Source organism: Cynocephalus volans, chromosome 3 (genome assembly GCF_027409185.1).
Source record: "Cynocephalus volans isolate mCynVol1 chromosome 3, mCynVol1.pri, whole genome shotgun sequence".
Taxonomy (NCBI): domain Eukaryota; kingdom Metazoa; phylum Chordata; class Mammalia; order Dermoptera; family Cynocephalidae; genus Cynocephalus; species Cynocephalus volans.
The window spans coordinates 26,281,577-26,301,569 of NC_084462.1; the positions used below are offsets into that span (position 1 = coordinate 26,281,577).

At 42.6% G+C, this 19,993-nt stretch overlaps 1 protein-coding gene across 10 annotated transcripts in view; it reads left to right on the forward strand.

Moving 5' to 3' along the window:
• CUX1 (cut like homeobox 1) overlaps positions 1–19,993 on the forward strand; it is a 349,741-nt gene that overhangs the window by 186,760 nt on the left and 142,988 nt on the right. For all 10 annotated transcript variants that reach the window (XM_063091582.1, XM_063091583.1, XM_063091585.1 and 7 more), the window contains exon 4: positions 6,308–6,386. In XM_063091582.1, coding sequence (XP_062947652.1) covers positions 6,308–6,386 — 79 coding nt within the window. The remainder of the gene's footprint in view (positions 1–6,307; positions 6,387–19,993) is intronic.

Below are 19,993 nucleotides of genomic sequence, written 5' to 3' on the forward strand. Positions count from 1 at the left end.
TTGGTAAAGGCTGCAACATTAAAGGTAGAAATGAGATTACAATCCTGAAATCAATTTCTATTACAGACAGGTTAGGGATTTTCTGTCGGGAGTCATTTTAAGGCATAAGCAGACCCCTAAGGGGTTGCAGCATTGTATTGTAAATGCTGTTCAAGAGACAGTCTTAACAGGTGAAATCTTTTATAAGTAGTGATTTCTTTTGTACAATAACTAGTGCTCTGAGAAGTCTCCTCTCACTGACTCTCTAAGATTTGGACACAATTTAGATGATACGCATGTGATAGTTCTCCTAAACACACGGGTGGGTCCATGATGATCACCAGCTCTGAAAACCAGCTTGTCAATTGTTCTGTGCTGTTGTCACATTGGCTGCCTCTTGCAGTCCTCCCAGGGTTCCTGCAAGGCAGGCATTCTCATCGTTCCTAGACATGGAAAATAAAGTTCAAAGAGGCAGAGACTCCACAGCTGGCTCATTATTCCAAAATGCATACTGGAGCCATGTCCTGACTCCAGTATTCTGATCGCAAATCTAGTGCCTTTCTACTTTTCATACCATCTTCCCTCTTCCTTCTCCTGATGAAGGTAAACAATCCAGCTTCAAAACAAACAAAAATCCTTTGACTCTCAAAATATTGGTTGTTTAATCCTTATTTTTACTTTGTGCTGCCTTCTTAACGATATGACCACTTGTTAAGACCTGTAATAGTCAGCTTTTCCTAGATTATGGTGTAGTAACAAACAACCCCAATTTTCAGTGGCTGTGGGAACAAAACATGTTGCATGTTGGCTGAGGGTTGATGGTGACTCTGCCCCAGCACCCTGTGTGGCCTTCATTCCAAGATCCCAAGGGGAGAAGCAACTCCTGTCAGATCTTGCTGTTATCACAGCAGAGGCAACGAACATAATGACCAACCATGCAGCAGCTCTTACATCTTGCTCAGATGTGGCACACAGCACTATCACATGCCATTGGCCAGAGCAATTCACATGGCCATGCCTGACCTCAGCACCCACCTGGAAGGTGCTGTTACACCACAAGTCACATGGCGTGGGTAGGGAGTGTGGATGGTGACTGGGATCAGTAAGACCTCGTACCATATGGCTCCCGCAGCACAGCTCTGCTGCCACCCAAATAGTTGGGCACCTTCTCACCTTCTTTGAATCTCAGGGGTCTCCCAGTAGATTTCTGTGAACTTGTTCTCCAAACCTGGACTCAGAGTTTTTGTACTACAATAAGCCAATATTAGTTGTTTGAGATTTAAAATAAAATACCTTCACATAGACTTTTGTCTTCAAATTTAATTCTTATTACATAAAAAACTGAACTCAACATTATAAAAGTGATATTGCTAAAAGGATAACCATTGAATCCAAGAAATGTACAGTGAAAGGCCCTGGGCATCTTGCTAGCGTGCAGACGTGCAGCTCACTGAGAGAAACGCCTCCAGAGAGCGTGCTCGGGCGCATGCGGGAGGGAAACGATGCTTCCAGGGGCTGCCACCAGCCAAGTGGCTGTCATCAGATCCTAGCACACGAAACAGATGCTCGCTAAACAGAGGACTCTCTACATGTTAAGCATTTTCATAAAGATTTGAAACTGGATTCCTTAAGCATTTGCTCACTTCTACATATAAAACATTTGGGCAATTGAAGTAGATTTTCATTCACATAATAAACATGCATTAAATACCTACTGTGCGCTAGTTGTTGGGAGGAAAGGCAGGTGAGACTACAACATAGTTTGGGCTTTCCAGGAAGTCTGGATCTCATGAGGAAGGGAGCCTTATCTGTAGTCCTGGGACTCCAGGACAGTCTCATGTGGTGGTGGGAGTGGCCCACGGTAGGGAGATGGGTCTGCACTGAGCCTCTAGGATCAGGGGAACATTCCAAGGAGGCGCCTTGCAGGCTGAGGGAAAATTGCTCATGTATTCAGGGAACAGGGAGGAACTGGGTGTGGCTGGAGTGTGAGGTTGTGGCAGGAGGTGAGCTTGATGTGTAGCCAATGGTACCTCTGTCCTCGCCACTTCTCTCTCGGTTTTGAGGGGTGAGCATGTTAGGTAGCGAGGATGTCTAACTTAGGGTTCTAACTTCAACAGTCCGTGCCTTAAGACCTTGCCCCAAACTTTTTCTCATTCATGAATCTCTTTCCCTATTGTAAGGAGCTGCCATGCCCACCCATGGCCCACCACCTGGAAGGCCTGCAGCGGCAGGGTGGGGCATGTGGAGGGCAGGGAGCTGAGTGTGCCTCTGCTGTCCTCCCTCCCTCCCAGAATGATCGGGGGGGGGGGGGGTCAGACAGGAGGGCCCCGCCTATTGAGCCATCTGCATGGACACCTGGAGGAGAGCTCTTACGCATGGCAAGGTCTCTGTTGTGTCGCACTTCCCTGTGCTAGTCACTGAGCGCCTTCTCCATGTTAGCTCCTTGGACCACCCAGCGCTGGGAGGTGGGTGCTGTCACCTCGCTGTACAGATAAGGTGGAACTGGCCTTCAGAGCCAGCTAGGCTGGCTCCAGGGTCTAGGTTTACCTCCCTCCCTCCAGACTCAGAACACTGATGGAGGGAACGCAGCACAAGCATCTGCAGGAAGTGGAGCTTGCACTGCATCTAAAGTGTTTTGGGCTTTAGTGGATGGAGATGCCAGCGAAGGGTATTCCAAGTCAGTGAAAGCTCAGAAACAGGAAGTCACAGGCTGTGGCAAGGAATTCCCGAGTGTTACAGTGATGGGACAAGCCACCACGGGAAAGATGGGCTGGGAAAGGGAGAGGATAGACAAAACTCAAACTGCAGGGCCTATTCTTGGTCTAGGGCAATGGCCATGAGCAGGAGCCAAAAGAATGAATGAGCATAGAAAGTATCAAAATTCCTAGAATCAACACATTCTTCTGGAGAGTTCTGATAATCTTATGAGGAGGTGGGGGGACCTCATCAAGTGGAAATTCAACCACACGTGGAGTACTCACCATCTCTTTTAAGAAACCTGATAGTCCAATTGCTTAATGAAGTCATTGAACTCATCGGCCTGGTCTTGTTCTCTGAGGACTGTGGTTGAATGTCCCACATTTGTGAAAGAGGGGAAAGGAGGAAGACTCAAAATCACTGTCTCTGTATAAATTTTCCAGGGCTGGCATAACTAGGGCCACACACTAAAGACTTCAACAACAGACGTTTGTAGTCTCACGGGTCTGGAGGCTGGAAGGCCAAGATCAAAGTGTCAGCAGGGTCGGTCCCTTCCGAGGGCTGCGAGGGGGAATGTGTTCTGTGCCGCTGTCCCAGCTTCAGGTGGTTACTGGCTAGCTGTGGCAATCCTCGGCTTGGAGCTGCGTCACCATGACCACAGCCTTCATTCATCTTCGCATGGCCCTCTCCCTGTGCACGTCTGTCTCTGTGTCCAAATTTCCCCTTTTTATAACGTCATGTTGGCCCACACTAATGACCTCATCTTCACTTGATCACTTGCAAAGAGCCTATCTCTACATAAGCTCACATTCACAGGTACTGGGGTTAGGATTTCATCATCTTTTCAGAGGCACGATTCAACCCACATAGTCCCCAAGCATGCTGTGTAGATAACCAACCCTTACCCACGTCCCCACAAACAATCCAGAAAGGAAAGAGGAGGCGAGTGTTCAGGGTCCTTCCAAATCCCATCCTGTGCCTGCTGGAGAAGCAGCTACCCTTTACCCTCAGTCAGAATACCTGGCAAGTGAGGAGCCCTCCCTAGGCAGACCATAAGCCTGGTAGAGAAGCCTTGGTGTGGGTGGCAAGAGGTGCAGAGAGCAGCCAGGGCATCTGCCCGGCTTTCTGGACAGACTCTGCTCTCAGTGGCTATGTGGCTCTTAAAGGCAAAAAGGCCCAGAACACAGGGAATGTTCCAGACATCTGTACGGACAACTCCAAATCCATTTTTACTTCAAACACATACATATGTGGTCGTTAGATACAGTGGAAATAGTGCTATTAATGCATTTCCCAGAATTTGCAATAGGTATTGGGAAAGATACATGATATGTTAGTGAAAGAAAGCATAGCACAAAATTTTATGTATGGTTTGATTTCAAGTACACACATTTTAAACAGCTTTATCATGAGATATAATTCACATACCATATAATGCACCCATTGAAAGTCTACCATCTGTCGACTTTAAGTGTATTCACAGAGTGTGCAGCCGTCACCACAGACAATTGTGGAACATTTTCATCACCCGAAAAGAAACCCCACACCCCTTAGCCATCATCCTGCAAACTTTCTCCTTCCCACCCCCAGTCCTAAACATCCACTAATCTGTGTTCTGTCTCTAGTTTGTCTATATGCCTACATTTCATCCCATTATGTATTTTTTAGTTAGAAAAAAAAATGGAAGAGAGATATAAACCCAGACAGTATGACTTCTACCAGTGAATGGCAGAATTATGATTTTAATTTTTTTTGTATATTTTTTGTTATTTGTGTAATTATACAGTAAGCATGAATTGTTAATATTTGGGGGGGTTATTTTTAAAAAAAGAGCTGCCTTGTATTAACAGTTCTTGTGGATTATTCTGAAACCCCCTTATTTTATGGGGGAAGGAGGGTAGGTGTCCAAACAACTGACTTCAGATTGAAACTTTGGAGCACAGCTTGTTAGAAGCTGGAAATGCTTGCGCTGCACTTGTGTGCTCTGCGCTGGATTTTCTGAGGCGCCCTCCCGCTCGCCCTCCTACCCCTCAGTGTCTGACCATCCTCAATCAGGTGACCTCTCTCAGCCCTTCCCAAATTGTCAGTTGGCTCAGGTAAGAGGCCCTGTAATTAAACCGCCTCCTGTGCCTCTTTAATAACATTGGAGACAGCACAATTCTGTGAGGGGACAGAAGGAATATATAATTTAGTGTCCTTTTCCTGAGCCAGTAAGAACTCGCTGCATGTACAGTCTTGCATGCTTCAGGCGTAAGAAGTGATCTGTTGTCTCGGCCGTAGTTATGTGAGCTCAATACTGTGACGTGTTGATCCAGCAACCGGAGGCTCTTTGGATGTGTGTCGGCATACTAGGGGTTTGCACCTAACCTTCCTTGGACAGACAGACATCCACACTGGGGGAAACTAGCTCAGCTGGGTCAGTTCCCAAGACAAAGCAGTCCTGAGCACTGTCGCAGACCCTTGCCAAGCAAGGCACTGTCCTCAACTCACCTTGCTTTCTGGGCCTCATATCGGTCAATGTGCTGCTGATCTCCCCGATCAGCCTCTCCTCCCTGATACCCACAGCCACTGCCCTACACATGTCTCACCTGGATGAGGGCAACAGCCTCCAAGTGGTCTCCTTCCTGCCCACTCCTGTGCTCATTCCATGCTGACCCATGCCCAGATGATGAAGGTCATTCTCCTTCATGGGCATTTACAGCTCTTCATGATCTGACCCCACTTTTCTGTCCAGTCTCATCACTGACAGCTCCTGTGTGTGTATCTGTGTTCCTACCCCAGCAGACTTTTGCTGATCCCACATATCCCGTGGTGTGTTACAGCTCCATCTGTGGGTTCTTCATCTGGATTCCATGGACGGAACACAAGCGGGCATATGAATGGCCTAAAATACACCACGTGTGTGCGTGCGTGTGTGTGTGTGTGCATGTGTGTGTGTGTTCTAGGAGGGAGGTCCTTGACTTTCATAATATTCTTGGAGAGTATCTATGAACCCCCAAATTTGAAAACTTGAAAACTTTGCTCTGGGTATTTGGATGGTTTTTCCCCTTACCTGCAGTGTCTCAACTGTCCGCGCTGGTAGCTGCTCTGAAAGACGCTGCTCACAGGTCACCAACTTTCCTGCTTAATGTCCCTTTCTCCATGTCCCCATGGCACTGCTCACCTAGCACTTTTCTGGCTGGGATTCAGTTATATACCTGCTTCCCTACTGGACCCCAAGCTCCTGGGGGTAGGAGCTGTCTCTTCCTGTGCCACCTCCAGCACACCGTCCGGCATATGGCCAGCTCTGAGTCAGTGCTTGCAGAAGAAAGAGATTGGGAAGGGCTTGCCAGACTGTTTTTTCCAGGGAAGCCCCCACGCATTGTTCACCGCTCAGTGCCGTGAATGGCTTCATATGCTCAAAGCACTGCTCTGCCTCGTTTGCCCCCATGAACTGGGCCACATGGGCTGGCTCCCTCTTGTGTGTTTCCAGCATTTCCCTGCGAGGTTGAAGGCCCAGTTGTTAAACATCCATGTGGAGAAATCAGACTTCCATTTGCTGTGGGAACTCTGGTGTATAATGATTTTTAAATTACCTCTTGACAAATTTTGAGCTCTTTGTTTTTCTTCTCTTTCTTTCATTTCCTCTCAGATTGATGCACTGAGTAAAAGAAGCAAAGAAGCCGAGGCAGCCTTCTTGAATGTCTACAAAAGATTGATTGATGTTCCAGGTAAGCCCGGGCACTGATAGCCACCAGCGGGCGTTGTGTCTGTAAGTCGGTGGGTTTCAGGCCTATTCTTCTCAGATTTCCTGAGAGAAATATACCATCAGCGGCAACACCCCCAGGAAACCAGGGAATTCTGAGAACATGAATTCTCTAAATCCAGACTTTGGATAGGGAGGGAGAGTCAGTGCATTTGTTAAAAGTGATCACATAATCTCTAGATGATGCCTTTGTAAATGCAGAGACCTAATTTCTGGAGCTATGATATAAAATGCTGCATGTACCATAACATGGGTATATATTTATATTCTGCTTTTTTCACTTAATATTATGTCATAACCATTTTTCCTATGTTGATGATATTCTTCATAATTATCATCTTTGGCTGGAAAATTAAAGTTCGCAGTTTAAATTTAAGACAGTGGGAGCAAATGTTTGATGTTTTCTATAATAATAAAAGTCAATCAGAATACCTCTGCATTCCACATAGATCACTTTACCCGCTGCCTCCCAGGTATTGTTTACAAATATGCGATGGTCTGACAGATCTAACAAGTTGCTTGAAATGTAGGAATGGCACTCAGAGCATTCTACCTGTGTTTTGAAGTCTGATTATTGCTTAGATGAAGTAATCCTGTGGCTGAGATTTACGGGAAGGGCCTGGTCAATAGTGTTGCATTTACTGACAGTCACACAGTTGGGGGGGCCTGGGGGCCTTCATTGTGTGTGTGTGTGTGTGTGTGTGTGTGTGTGTGTGTGTGTGTGTGTGTGTGTGTGTGTGTGTGTGTGTGTGTGTGTGTGTGTGTGTGTGTGTTGGGCCTTCATTGTGTGTGTGTGTGTGTGTGTGTGTGTGTGTGTGTGTGTGTGTGTGTTGGGCTACAATCCCGTGGAATACAGGAACATTTGTGGGGTACATTAAGTAGTTGCAAGAGACAGCAGCCCATATTGTGTCAGAAAAGTGGAGGAAGCTCTGGGGAATGGGGAGACAGGTATTCCAGCTATGCGCCATGTGGCCCAGCTTCAGGAGCCCAGAAACAGCTGACCAGCCACCCCAGGACTAGGAGGGAGCCAGGGTCTCACCCAGCCTGAGACTGAGAAACCTGCCACTTCTTCCTGAAATTTATTTGTGCATTTGTTTCTTATCTGTTGGTCCCAGTAGAATGGAAAGTCCTTGAGGACAGGGCTTTGCCTTACTGCTCTGTGCCCAGCACCTGGCACCCACAGGTGTGATATGGTGAATGAATGAACAAGTCAGCTGACCCCAAGTCCCCACCACCATGAGTCCTTAGCAGCAGAGTTCACAGAGTGTCACACTGGTGACTCCTAAAGCTTTATCTGTTGTCTGGTTCTCACTTCTGAGTGTCAACCTACATATCCAGCTGCCACCTGGACTTTCTCACTGGGATAGCTGATGGGATAATGAAGGCAGAAGCTGTCTTCTCCCTGTGTTCCTTCTCTTAGCAAATGGCACCACCACCCATCCAGCTGCTAACACCAAGGCACCTGGTCACCATGTCCTGGCCATCCACCTCCACAACATGTCTTTATTCCATCTGCTTCTCTCCATCCCAACTTCTGATCTCAATTTACTCCTCCAGATGGACTTGTTGAGATGCAGCTTCCCGAGAGACCTCCCAGGTCTGGCTTCGGTGTGCCCTTCTCACACTCATACCCATGCCCAGGACCCTGTGTTTGCCTCTGTTATAGCCACATGATCCCTCTGTAGTCTTTCTGGTTCTGCAGAGAGACTGGGGCAGTATGGTCTTGTCCTTAACTATTTCCCTAGTGCCTGACATGTAGCAGAAACTCCATAAATATTTGTTGAGAGAAAAATTAATGATTCAGATTATTTCTTCAAAGTTCTCTCTGAGTTTTGTTTTTTGTGTGTGTCTCAGGCTTTAATTGTTCACATTAAACCATACTCCTGAGATTGACACTTTCCATTGAGGGCGTGCACTGCACAGCATTAGACAAGTCAATTGCAAGAGAACAGAATGTATCTTTCATTGAGCTGTAGCAGTTTAATAGCTCTCTGAACTCTCATTTTGCTTTGGTGTCACTCTGTAAAGATTTACATGCCTGCATAGACATTTATACGGCACTTAGCATTCAGGGGCCATCAAACCAGCACACGTGCTTCTGAGGCCTTCGGTTTGTAGCCAGTACTTGACATCCAGGATCTGAGTTTGGTTTAGCAGCTGTCCTGTGGGCATGCTGAGCTTCAGCAGGGCCCTCCTTCCACCCCACCTTCTCCCCTCCCACCAGCTTCGCCTGCAGTGGTCTGACTCAGTGGTCTGACTTGGCTTTTCCAGGGAAAAGAAAGCTGAGTCATCCCTGGCTCCTCCTCTTCATCACCTTCCACATCCAGTATCCCAAGTAATGTCATTTCTCCCTCCAGAATCTCCTCCATGTTAAAGACACTGAATAAACATTTAAATACATACAAGCATTGAACCGTCGTGGTCCTGGTAAGTCCTCTGAACAGCTGAAATAGTTAAGAGCTTGTATTTCCATTCTTCATCTTTTGCCACCAGGTCACTCCTCACTCCTTACTTAATTTTGAGAGTATTTTCAGACACTTTTTATTGGAAATATCCTCCTTTAGCCAACCACACTCTTCTTCCAAACTGCTGTGACCTTTGTCTCCCTGGGTATTACTCAGTTGGCACCTGAGACCCCACCTTGGTATGTGTTAAGAACCCAGCTGAGCCCTAGGGAAGCAGCAGCCAGCAAGGTGCCTGGCCTCGTGGACCTTAGAGTCTTGTGGGAACATGTGCATTAAAAAGTTGAGGACACAAGTAAAGGCAGAGCTTTGGGTGTAGTAAGTGCCATGATGCACAGCCCCCTAGGCAAAGAGAGTATAAAATCAAGAGGATCGAGCAGGGCCAGAGGGAGCTGCCTTGGGGCGGGCACTGACTGTGGCCAGGAGAAGGCACAGGAGGCAGTTTTCAGACCAGAGAGTGGAGCTCATGTGAGGAGCTGCGATAGGAGGCAGCCCATGTGCTGGGACAACAGCAGGCCAGTGGTGCGTAGTGAGCAGGAAGAGAAGGGCTGGGAGTGGCCACGTGCTGCAGCATCCAGACCCAGGCATTGCAGTAGTCAGAGGGTGCTGGTAATCACCACGCTGAGTGAAGGGCAGCCAGGGCCAGAGGATTGCCTAGCTACAGAGGTAGGCAAGGGCCTGGTAGGGTATATGAAGGCTCCTGGACTTCCCCTAGCACAGACCCCATTAATGGGTTTTCAGCAGGGGAATGGCAGGATCAGATTAGGTATTGAAAAGATCATCCTGGCTACAATTTGGAGAGTAGATTGGAAAGCGGGGACCAGTGGGGAGGGAGAGGCAAGGTCACTTGGGTTGGGGTGGTGGGAGTGAATGAAGGTGGAGGGAAATGGACAGATAGGTATTTAGGAGATAGGATGGATTTACTCTGGTCGGATGAGGAGGTTGAGGAAGGCAAGTAGGACCCAGTTAGCATGGTATTATTACCTATACCTGGAAAACAATACTTGTTTACAGGGATCCATCTGGTTTACAAAATTAAAAGGAAGACCAGCAGAGAATTTGGAGAATGAGTCTCCTGTTCTTAATGCTATTACCATCTTTCATTTATTCTAGTCGAAAATGGCCTTCACCTTTATTGTCAGTGTCATAGTTATAGGAGAGTATTTTACCTGTAGGTTCACCAGTAAGTTACAGTTTTACATCATTAATTTAGTTGGCTTCATCTGTAAATTTTATCATGGACAGATTTTATATCATAATGTGTATGATCAATGTATAGGGATTATCTCAAACTTCGAAATGCTTGAATTTTAATACACCTCTAATTTAGATTCATCTGCATGAATTTTCTAATAATTAGCTATGTGAGGAAAAGCATCATAACTGCCTGCCAACGTCATGCTTGATAAGGACACCTGATGAGGCTAGGCCCCCAGATGGCAAGTTCCTCTGCAGCAGGCTCCTTTTACATCGCAGTCTGTATCTGCTAGTGAGAGCAGAAATCAGTGACATCTGTCAACGACAGTGACCTGGTGTTCAAGGAAGGGCTCAAGGTGTGCTGTTTCAGAAGTCACACTCATGCTTATATTCCACCTGCGCTTCCTGGCAGCTCAGGCCCTGGACCGTGCACCTGAAAAGATACAAATGCAAATAAGACTTGGCTCAGGGTCCCCATCAGGTGGTGGGAGAGTTAACAGTACCTTTGAGAAAATATTCCATAATTTAATGGGTAAAGTAGGAGCTCTGTCCCTAACTGCAGTGAAACGAGAAGTAAATGTCTCTCCCCTTAAAGTCTGACCTTCTCATAGCTGGGAGTGTTCTGAAATGGCCTCCTCTTAGAGGCACTTGCATAGCTGGAATTTTACTGCGTTCAGAGCAAAATTATGATGGTATGCATAAACTGCCAGTAATTAACCTTGTGTGGGTGACTTGCTCTTGCTACTTGATACTTTTCAGATTTTTTAAAAATGATCATGTATTTACTTCTGCAATTGGGGGAGAAAAGCATAAATCAGTAAAATAACTTGCAATCTTCATTTCTGAATAGCCCTTATTTTATGTATTACAGATAAGAACTTAGTCAAGTATTTGTTGAATACATATAAATGTGTATAAAACACAACCGACTTTTGTGTTCCAGAAACATCTCGGTATTGGTATATTTGAAAGTGTTCCCAGATAGGAGAAAAGACACAGAGTTGGTGGAGCTACTGTCTGTTCCTTGGTAGTGCAGGACTTCTCTACTTTAGTTGCAAAGTTCATTAGAATTGCAAGTTGTCCTTCCTCTTTGCCTCTATCTGTGGCCCCCTTGGAAGAATCATATTTTACTCCTTGCTAAGATGTGGTTTAGTTCCTACAGACATAAACCCTTCAAACACAAAGGCAGTGCCTGGAAGGGTTTATTTTAAGATTTGAGTCTTAGGAAGCACATTACCAGTGATATAAAATATTCATTGACTCATCAAACACTGAGTTCTAGTGCTGGAACTCAGTGTTAGAACTCAGTGTTTCATGACTGACTTGTCTCACTTTATTTCCATAGGATAACTGGCCTGTAATTCTGAAAAGCAGATGTTGTAGGTTTTCGGAAGTCCTAAAAGAGAACTGGCTGAAAAGAGTCCATTTGTAGGCAATTGCATTTTCAGAACTTGCTCTAAAATGCTCGTGCTCTAGGGTACTCCAGGGGAGGTTTCAATTTGGATTTAGGAAAACATTCTCTCCTGGTATCTCCATTGGCCTGGCATTTAGGATCCAGAAATAAAGTGGAATGTCATTATTTTTCAGAACTGCTTTTTAGTGCTCCTGCATAAGAATAAAATGGCAATCTGGTCCTTTGTGCCCATTACTTTCAAGTGAAGACACATTATAGGTTAAAATTAGGAAACACTGTTTCTTCAATTCTTCTTCCCTGCCTGCCCCTCTCACTCAAGGATCCCATAGGAAGACTCCTGGGAAAAAGTGATGACATCTTATGATTTAGTTAGAAATACTTGTTTTTCATGCCAAGATTTTAACAGATGTGCTACTTGGTAGCATTCTTGCAGGCTGTAGAAATGTGGCCATTCTAGCCTGATTCTGGAAAGATACTCCAGTCCGTGTATTCCAAGTCCCCTGGTGTTGGCACACAAGCCTAGGTGTCCATGGCCCCTCCAGAGAGTTCTCTGTAACTTCAGTGGCCTGAGACAGGCAGGATCCACTTTACAAATGTACAGTTTGCCTTCTTAAAACATTCTCATTCGCATTATTAAGAGTCAGCCACAGGCACCAAAACAGGACAGAGGGAGGAGCTGGGGCTACAGCCGAAGATTGTGCTGTCTCCTGCCTAGGCCGGGGGTCCCTGGCCAGAGCTGGCCCTGTAGCAGCCTCAGGGAACAAGAGACAGTTCTGCTCTGCCCAGCACTGGGGAAGTGGAAACTACACATGGAGGCAGCTTCTCTGCCCTCCTTGACCAGGTTAACAAACAAATGTGGGGCCCGATCGGCCTCCCTGTTTCGTACACAGCATGTTTGCAGACTGCGGAATTAGCTAGAAATATTGTGAAGAAAGGCAAGTGTGACGAGATAAGCGTCTGAGTCCACTGCCCTGGCTTTTGAATGCTGTCCTCATTTTCAGGGCTTCCCTCTGGATTCATCCCCCACCCCCAGACCCTCAACACAGTGCCAATGCGTGAGAACTCCCTGGACATGACGTGAGGACTCCTTGGTGTGCTTGCATGGAGAGGTGTGCTGCCTCGTCCCCCTTTGCCATGACCGGGGTGGTCCTGGCACATAGGATATCTAGACAGCTTTTCATCAGTCGCTCATCAGCATGCTAATTGCTATATGACTAATTATGCCCTGAATTCCAGTTGATTTTCTTAATGAGACAGCTGGGTTAATTATGTAATCGTATGATTACATTAGCCTAGAGTGCCCTGGCGAAAAGTAACGTCGGCCGCGCTGTGATGTCATCACAGGGATGGTGCTCACAAAGGGTACATTCCTCCTCAGGCTGATAGCAGGGGATGGCCCCATTGCCCGCAGAGCTCTCTGTGCAAACACAGGCCTTGCTCAGGTGTGTTAATATTGGTCTCTTTGTGGCTCACAGCGTGTGGAAGAGCAGCACCACACGCCTCCTCACCACCCTGCTGCCCTCTCCATGCCCACCCAGCATAGCAAGGCCCCAGCCACATCTGAAGCCCACCTGTCAGCCTTTCCAGCGCCCCATGAAGTCCAGCAATGTGCTCTTCCTTCTTCCAGAACCTTCCTGCACCGAGACTGTTGGGCTTCATTGGAGCATGCCAGCTTTTCCTTTGACCTTTGTAAGGATCCAGGGAATCCAAAACAAAATGTTTGTATTCAAGTCCCTGGAGAGCCAGAGTGCGTTTACAATAACCTATAAGTGGTTGGATGGGCCCAATCGTATTTCCCACTATGCCCCATCCATACCCTATTTCATACCTTCTTTCTGCCCTGACTTCTAGCACACTTCATATGTCACTGAGAAAGTCCATGTGTGACATTGTCTAGCAACTAGCCAGTTCTCTCCTCCCCATCACTTCAGAACTCCCTGGAGTGACTACCTGCTGAATCTGCTTCTTCACCTCTCGACACTCTTCCTTCTTGGGCTTCTGTGGCCTCGCCTTGTCCTCTGCCAGGACTCTGCTCTTGGCCTTTTCCTTTCTCCATTTACAGTCCCTCCCTGGGTGGCTTCTGAGACTCCACATGACCACAGGAAAATGCTCAATGTCCTCTGGGGCCTCACTGGGATCACACCTTCACTTAAGATCCTCGAGTCCATGCTTTACACAGCAGCCAGAAAGGTGGAAGTCAGGGCTGTCCAAACGGCTTTTGCTCACATACCCCAAGAGTAAAATATTTTTGAATTTGTACCCCCAATATATTCCTATTTATCTGTATGACACACGTGTATAATTATACTAGTGTATCAAATACATATGTGTCATGTACTAAAAACAAAATAAAAGGATGTTATGAAGAGTAAAAAAGACTTAAAATTTTTATTAGCAATATAAAAAACTTTTTGTTCTCTCTAAAAATTACATCTTTAAGTCAACTTTATTGAGGTATAACTACATACAATAAAATGTACCCATTTCAGTTCAGTTCAAACAAGATATAAAACATTTCTATCACCTCAGAAGTTTCCTTATGACCCCAAATCCCAGCCACTGATCTGCTTTCTGTCACTACGTATTAGGTTTGTCATTTCTGGAGTTTCGTATAAATGGAGTCATTCCATATGTACTCTTACATATGGCTTTTTTCGCTCAGCATAGAGTTTTTGGGATTCATCCTTGTTTTTTTCTGGCATCAAACATTTGGATTGTTTCCAGTTTATGGCTATTACGAATAAACCTGCTATAAACATGTATGGACAGTTGTTATGTGGACATATGTTTTCATTTCTCTTAGGCAAATACCTAGGACTAGAATTGCTGGACCATAGGGTTGCTGCACATTTAACTTGATGAGAAATGTCAAGATGTTTTTCAAAGTAGTTGTATCATTTTATCCCCCAACCAGAAACAGAGGAGAGAGTTCCAGTGACTCTGGTGTCCTCTCTATCATTTGGTATTGTCTAATTTTAGACGTTCTAGTGAGTGTGTAACATATTTCATTGTGGTTTTAATTTGCATTTCCTGATGACTAATGAGGCTGAATATTTTTTCGTGTGCTTTTTGGTCATTCATAAATGGACCTTCATTTTCAGTCTTTTGCCCATTTTTAGTGGGTTGTTTGTCTTATGGAGTTGTGAATTTTTTGCATATGCTACATACAGGTCTATTGTCAGATATATTCATTGCATATATTCTCTTCCAGTTTGTTGTCACTTGAAGAACAGTTTTTCATTTTAATAATGTCTGATTTTTTTTCTTTCTTTTGGTTCTTACTTTTTATGTCTTAAGAAATCATTGCCTACCCCAAGGTTGTAATTATTTTCTCCTGTGTTTTTTTAACGATGTTGTATAGTTCTTTTACCTTAAGGCCTCTGATGCATTTTGAGTTAATTTTTATGTGTGGTATGAGGTAAGGGTCCAGTTTTGTTGAAAATTAATGTATGGCGTTTGCGTGAGTCTTTCTCTGAACCCTCTATTTTGTTTAATTAACCTGTATGTCTATCCCTGTGCAATTTCACACTATCTGTATTACTGTAGCTTTACAGTCAGTCTTGAAATCAGGTAATATAAGTACTTTATCTTTTGTCTTCTTTTTCACAATTGTTTTGGCTAGTTGAGTTTCTATATAAATTTTAGACTCAGCTTGTCAGTTTTTACAAACAAGCCTTCCATGATTCCACTGTATCTGTAGGTCGATTTGAGGAAAATTAACAATGCTATTGAGTCTTCCAATCCAAACTTGGTATATTTATTTAAGTCATCTTTAATTTTTCTTAGCAATGTTTTACAGTTTTAATGTATAAGCCTGGCAAATATTGTGTTCAGTTTATCCCTAAGTAGGTCATGTTTTTGAATGCTATAGTAAATGGTGTTTTCTTTGTAATTTTATTTTCCTATTGTTTGTTGCTTTTATGCAGAAATGTAATTAATTTTTATATGATAATATATTTGTGACCTTATTATATTCACTTTTTAGTTCTACAAGGTTTTTTGCATTTTCCCTAGGATATGCTGAGTTTCACATGCCCCAGAAGAGAACGTGTATTTTATAGTTGTTGGATAAAATGTTCTATAAATGTCAGTTAGGTCAAGTCAGTTGTTAGTGTTGTTCAAGTTTTCTGTATCCTATTGCTTTCCAATCTACAATGCTGTATGTTTCTTTTTCTTGCTTTTTTTGCACTGGCTACCTGTAGTGCAATGTTGAATAGAAGTGAAGATAGCAGGCATCTTTGCATGGGTCCCAACAGTAGTAGGGAAAAGCATTCAGTCTTTCACCATTAGGTATAATATAAGCTATGGATTTTTTTGTAGATACTCTTTATAAGGTTGAGGATATTTTCTTCTATTCCTAGTTTGCTGAGAGTTTTTGTTATGAATGGGTATTGAATTTTGTTTGATTTTTTTTTTCCTGTATCTATTGAGATGATCATATGATTTTTCTCTTTTATTCTCTTAACAAGGTGAAATCATTTGATCTTCAAATGTTAAACCAATCTTACATTGACATGTTGTGCTATTCAAATTGCTAATACGGATTTTTGTCTTTAAATTCATGAGGAATAAAGAACTGTAGTTTGGGAGTTTTTTGTTTGTTTGTTTTCCCCCTTTATTGGGTTTTAGTATAAAGGTAGTGCTGGTCTCATAAAATGAATTGGGAAGTGTTCCCCTTTCCTCTATTTGCCAAAGGAATCTGGATAAGATTGACATTATTTCTTCCTAAAACTTCTCTAGTTTCACCAGTGAAGTCATCTGGGCCTTGGATTTTCTTTGTTGCAAGGTTTTTAATTACAAATTTAACTTCTTTAATAGGCTTGTGAGACTTTTTTTATTTCTTCTGATTCAGTTTTGGTAGCTTGGAAATTTTTCAAGGAATGATCCATCTCTTGTAAATTATCACAGTGTTTTTTATAATATTTTATTATCTTTAAAATATCTTTAAGATGTGTGGTGATGTCCCTTTTTTCATTTCCTTATCTTGGAATTTGCAAATTCTCCTTTTTTTTTTTTTTGATCAGTCTGGCTAGCAGCTTATTGATTTTAATGATATAGTTTTGAGAACAGGCTTTTGTTTGCTTTGATTTTTCTCATTTTTCCTAGTTTTCAATTTTAGTTTCTTGAAACTTGTTTTATGGTCTTGTGTGTGTTCTATATTGATAAATGTTCTGTGTGCACTTGAAGAGAATGCGTTTTCTGTAGTTGTTGTATATTGACCCCATAAAAGTTGGGTCAGGTTGGTTAATAGTGTTCTTCAAGACTTTTGTATACATAATGATTTTATATCTAATTGTAGTATTAATTAATGTGAAAGGAGTTTTCAAATCTTTATTACTGTGGACTTTTTCTCCTTTCAGTTGTGTCAGGTTTTGCTTTGTGTGTTTCAAAGCTTTGTTTTGGGGTGTATATACCTTTAAGATTGTTATATCTTCTCTGTGATCTGATTCTTTTAAGTTTATACAATGATTTTCTTTATTCCTGTAATATTTCTTATCCTAAAGTTTCCTGTATTAATCTATTTCTGTTGCTTATAGGAAAATACCTGGAACTGGGTGATTTATAAAGAAAAAATTTATTGCTTACAGTTTCTGAGGCTGGGAAGTCTAAAGTCCAAGGAACAGATCTGGTGGTGGTGACAGTGACCCAGGGGTCTCACATTGCAGGATGGTGGAAGCAGAGAGAGACCAACCTCTTGCGTGCTCTCCTTTTAAAGCCCTCAGAACCACACCATTATTAATCCATTTACTATGGCATGGTACTACAATCTAATCACCTCTCCAAGGCCCCTCTTTTAAATTACCGTAATAGGATTTCTCACCCTTCCAGCAGTCACAGTGGTGGCTAAGTTTCGAACATTTAAAACTTGGGGGACACAATGCAAGCTTCAGTGAGTTTGGGGGGGACATTCAGTCCACAGCATTTCCTCTGTCTGATTTTAATATAGGTCCCCCAGCATTCTTTTGATTAGCATTTTGACATTATATCTTTTTCTATCCTTTAACTATGAGCCTATCTGTGCCTTTATTGCTAAGTTGTATTTCTTGTAAATAGCTATGTCTTGCTCTTTTATCAAGTCTGACAATCTTTCTCTTAACAGGAATATTAGATCATTTACATTTAATGTAATTATGGATAAAGTTAGATTTAAGTCTACCATCTTTCCGTTTCTATTTGTCTCACCTGTTTTTTTTGTTGTATTTTTCCTGCTTTCTTTCGATTAATTGTTGTATTTTTTATGATTTTATTTTATCTCCCCAATCATTAGCTATAACTCTTTACCTCCTTAGTATTTACTTTAGGGTGTAAAGTAAGCATCTTTAACTTTTCACACTATGTCTTCAAATAATATTATACCACTTCACATACAATGTAAGAATCTTACAGTACACTTCCATTTTCTCCCTCTTGTTCTTTGCATATTGTTATTCATTTTACTTCTACATATGTTATAACCCTACAGTACATTGTTACTATTTTTGCTTTAAATAGTCAATTTTTTTAAATGAATGAGAAAAACTATTTTATTCTTACCCATATACTTACCATATCCAGTGTTATTTGTTCTTTTGTGTAGATCCAGGTTTCCACTTGTCATCATTTTCTTTCAGTCTATAGAGCATGTGCACTGGCAATGAATCTTGTCATCTTTTGTTAATCTGAAAAAAAAAAAAGTGTTTCACCCTCATTTTTAAAGGATATTTTTTGTTGGGTATAAACTTGTTTTGTTGTTGGTTTCAGTTTTTGTTTTTTTCCTTCTCAGGATTGGCTGTCTCTGACAGGAGGTCTTCAGTCATTCTTGTCTTTCCTCCCCTCTGCCTTTTAAGATTTTAAGTTTTTATTCTTATTTTCAGTAATTTGATTATGCTTATTGGTGTTCATTGTGTTTATCCTGCTTAGAGTTTATTTACTTTCTTGAATTTTTAGGCTTATAGCTTTCACCTAATGTGGAAAATTTTGGTACTGTTTCTTTCTGGGACATGTATGTTAGATTACTTAATTTTGTTTCATGGGTTGCTGAGGTTTAATAACTTTTTTTTAATCTTTTCTCTTCATGCTTCTATTCTGACAATTTCCTTGACTGTGTTGGAATTCACTTTTCTTTTTTCTTCTGCAATGTCTGTCTCATCTGTTGTTAAACCAACTTAGTGAAATTTTTTTATTTCAGATATTGTATTTTAAGCTTTAGAATTTCATTTGGTTTCTCTTTACATCTTCCATTTCTCTCCTTATTGTGTTTATATTTTTCTTTGAATCCTTGAGCATACTTGTAATAGCTGTCTTAGTCTTTGTCTATTTGTTTCATTATATCTTGTCATTTCTGGTTCTGTTTTTATTAAGTGATTTTTTTCGCCCTGATTATCCTGCTTCCTTGTGTGTCTAGTAATTTTTGGTTGGATGTTGGACATTGTGAATGTTACCTGTCTGGATTTTGTCATCTTTCTTAAGAGTGCTGAAGTTTGTCTGTAGTATTGAAGTTTGTTTGGGCAGGCAGTTAAATTGCTTGCAGATCAGCTTGATAATTCTGAGGCTTGTTTTTAGCTTTTAGGGGTAGGTCTGGACTAGCCTTTAGTCTAAGATTAGTTTAGCCCTCTGCTCTAGTGTGGCAGTTCTCATGTCTTTACTGAGTGCCCTTGTTCTTCAACAAGTCTCTCCTCTTGGGCTATTTGTAACTTGGAAGTCTCCCAACCCTCAGTGGACTCTGGGAGTTGTTCAGCTTACACCTTCCTTGCGGTGACCCTAGGCACACACACCTTAGCTTTTAGCAACAGATTCTGGAATACCCCTCTGCAGATTTCTGTAGCTCATTCTCTGTACATGTTCTCCCTTTTCTGTACTCTGTGCTGCAAATTCCAGTTGCCACAGCCTCCCAATCTTCTGATCTCTGTCTTCTCAACCCAGGAAGACCACTGTGCTCTGCTTGGGATCCCCCTTCCCTGTGCTGCAGTCCAGAGAGCTCTTCCTGGAAGAATAGGTGATCGTGGGGCTCACCTCATTTGTTTTCTTTCTCTCAGGGATCATGGTTCTGTTGGTTGTCAGATGTCTGTAAATGGTTGTTTCATATATTTTCCCTATTTTTCTAGTTGTTTATGGCCAGAGGGTAAGTCCAGTACCAGTGAATCAGTCATGGCCAAAAGCAAAGTCTCCAAATTTTGATAATTTTGATTCTTGATTTTAATGCCTATTATAAATGGCTGGAGAAGATAGCTCAACAATACGTAGCTCCAAACTGAAGAGGTGCATCACTGGCTGTTTTTTTTTTTTTTTTTTTTTTTTTTTTTACAAAAATATGATTTATATTTTTGAAACCTGTGTACCAATTATGCAAAGGTGTTTGTAGAAACTGGCCTAGTATATTTGCATTTTCCTTGATATTCAATTTTTCTTACTAAACTAGTCAGAAGATGTTACATTTTTTATATTAACAAGTGGTTTAAAACTTCTTTGGCAAATATTTAGTCAAGCTTGAGTTGGTAAATAATAGGTAATGTTTACTGA